At 37.5% G+C, this 2634-nt stretch overlaps 1 protein-coding gene across 1 annotated transcript; it reads right to left on the bottom strand.

The window, feature by feature from the left end:
• Positions 1 to 1491: 1491 nt before the first annotated feature.
• On the bottom strand, positions 1492 to 2427 carry LOC309558360 (olfactory receptor 8G17-like; the record flags this gene model as incomplete). Its single annotated transcript, XM_082261427.1, has 1 exon — positions 1492 to 2427. The coding sequence occupies one exon, from the start codon at positions 2425 to 2427 to the stop codon at positions 1492 to 1494; it is 936 nt and encodes a 311-aa protein (XP_082117553.1).
• Between the last annotated feature and the right edge of the window lie 207 nt (positions 2428 to 2634).

Below are 2634 nucleotides of genomic sequence, written 5' to 3'. Positions count from 1 at the left end.
AAAAAACAAACACCCCCAACAATAGAGGGCTGGATGCGTAAAGTAGAAGAAATAAATAAAATGGAAGATTTAGTTTTGACAGCTCAACATAAAAGAGAAAAGTATACAGAAACATGGAGTGCATGGAACTCGTATATGCTTTTGAACCAAGGGAGAATCTGGCAGATCCCTGAGTAATAAAATGATAACTCGGCAGGAAAGGGAGGAGATAATTTCCTATACCCCTTTCCTTTCCCCTTTCCCCTATCCCCTCCCCCTCTATTGTACATCCTCTTTTTTTTTCCGGGTTGATTAAATTATTTGTTATAGAAATAGAGAAGTCAAAGTATGAAGAATTTATTGGAATATATTTGAGTTATGAAGAGATTAATTTAAGAATATACTTGAACAGGAAATGGTCTGTTTATTTGATTCTTTATTGTATTATCATAGTTTTAAACTTTAATAAAATATATAATTGAAAAAAAGAACCCTACGGACTAAGACTGGGATGCCAATAAAGTCCATGTGTGTGTAAAGGCAGGCGTCCCCATACTTTTGGTAATATAGTGTATATATCATGTTATACCATCGATTTTATGGTGGTACCATAAAAGTTTGACACCTCAGTGGGTTTCTGTATCACAAAAAAGGACAACAACTGGGTTATGTACATGTAAAGGCAGGCGTTCCAATAATTTTGACAATATGGTATATGTTTGGTAGTTATACAATAAGATAAGCAATGCCATAATGTACAAAACCAAATGAGTCCCTTGAAAGTTTACTCTTAGAAGCAGCTGACTAAACTACAGGTTTATAAATAGGAAAAGCTGCGCTACTGAACCTAATAGGAGTAAAACCAATCTCAATAGTGCATAATGCTGATCTATTGGGGAGCAGGTTTCAAATAGGCACCCAAGGTGAAAATCAATCACACATATAAATTAAGTTATAATATAAGCTTAGCAAAATAGGTCTGTACATGAGCAGAGATACCGCAATATTAAATGGTAATGTGCCAAAGTCAAAACCATTAAGTTCTTGAAAGTTCACATGTGATCATAAAGTCCCAGAAAAGAGTGCCCAGAATGGTGAAGTGAAGGAATCCAATGGGTTAATCACCTCAGTGCTGCACACAGGTAACACATATATCTCCTTACCAGATGGAAAGGTACATGAGCATAAAGTAGTGATTCCTCGCAGCGCTACTCAAACAGGATCTCGGCAGTAACAAGCCTCCAAATACAGCCAAAAGGATGATGATACCGGTATTAGCAACAGGGTGGAGCTCAATGCATAATATGAGACAAAAAGTGACTGGATAGTGTAATACCGTACAGACTCTTTTATTCGATAAACATTAAAAACATACTCACATTGTGGAAGAAAAAGAAACGCATATATCAAGCATATGTCAAGCCGGCCTGCTCTTGTGTAGCCCATTCCTCCGGGCAGCGTGGTGACGTCAGCACGCCGTACCCTCTACTACAGGTTTAGTTTAGGTGAATTCTATGCTGGATTGGGGAGGATCTTCTTTAAAAATCCCTGTAATGCTATTCTGATATCCTGGTTCCTCAGACTGTAAATCAGAGGGTTGAGGAGTGGAAGGATCACCGTGTAAAACATGGACACCACTTTGTTACCGGAAAATCGATGGCCTTCATTCAACTGAAAATAATTAAAAAATACAGAACCATAAAATATAAACACCACTGTGAGGTGAGGGGTACATGTAGAGAAGACTTTACTCCGACTGCCCTCAACTTTAATTTTTAGGACAGTTTTGAATATATAGACATAGGACAGGAAGGTCAGTGTCAGAGAACCAATAGTAATGGAGCCACCGAAGATAAAGAGGAGCAGAATGTTGATGTAGATGTCACTGCAGGAAATCTGAAGCAACTGGGGAAGGTCACAGAAGAAACTTTCGATAATATTCGATTCACAGAATGTTAAATTGAAGGTATAAAGTGTGTGAACTAAAGAATTGGTAAAGCTGAGACAACACACAAGGGACACCAACTCTACACAGACTTTCCAACTCATGATCTGTATGTAATGTAATGGCTGACAAATGGCGGTATATCGATCATAGGACATGACGGACAACAGAGAAACCTCAGAAGTAGTACAGAAAGTGAAGAAAAAGACTTGGGTTATACAAGCTGGTATGGTAATCATTCTTTTTTGGGTGTGAAGGTCAAATAACATTCGTGGGACAGTTAATGAGGAACAACAGAGGTCCAAGCTGGCCAGGTTCCCAAGGAAGAAATACATAGGAACATGGAGGTGAGAGTCGGTGACTATGAGGACAATGATCAGCAAATTCCAGATTAATGTCAGAAGGTAGATGAGAAGGAAGAAGAGAAAGAGAGGGAGCTGAAGAGCCGGAAGGTCAGACAGTCCAGAGAGAAATAATTCATTCCAAATTGTCTGATTTCTCATTGTAACATTATAAATCCCTTTTGTTAATGTTATATAACAAGTTTTGGAAAGTAATAATATACAATTCACGTTTTGTTGCAACTCTAAAAATAAATTGATGTATTACATTTTGCAACATCTAATGATACATTTTTAAAATAAGTTTGAAACTCGAGATTTAAAACTCCGTTTTTTTTGCAGAAACATGAGCCAGTCTCTTATTACTAA

Source organism: Pelophylax lessonae, assembly GCF_965119305.1.
Source record: "Pelophylax lessonae genome assembly, chromosome: 6".
In the NCBI taxonomy this organism is placed as follows: domain Eukaryota; kingdom Metazoa; phylum Chordata; class Amphibia; order Anura; family Ranidae; genus Pelophylax; species Pelophylax lessonae.
This window is presented reverse-complemented; position numbering and strand designations above follow the sequence as displayed.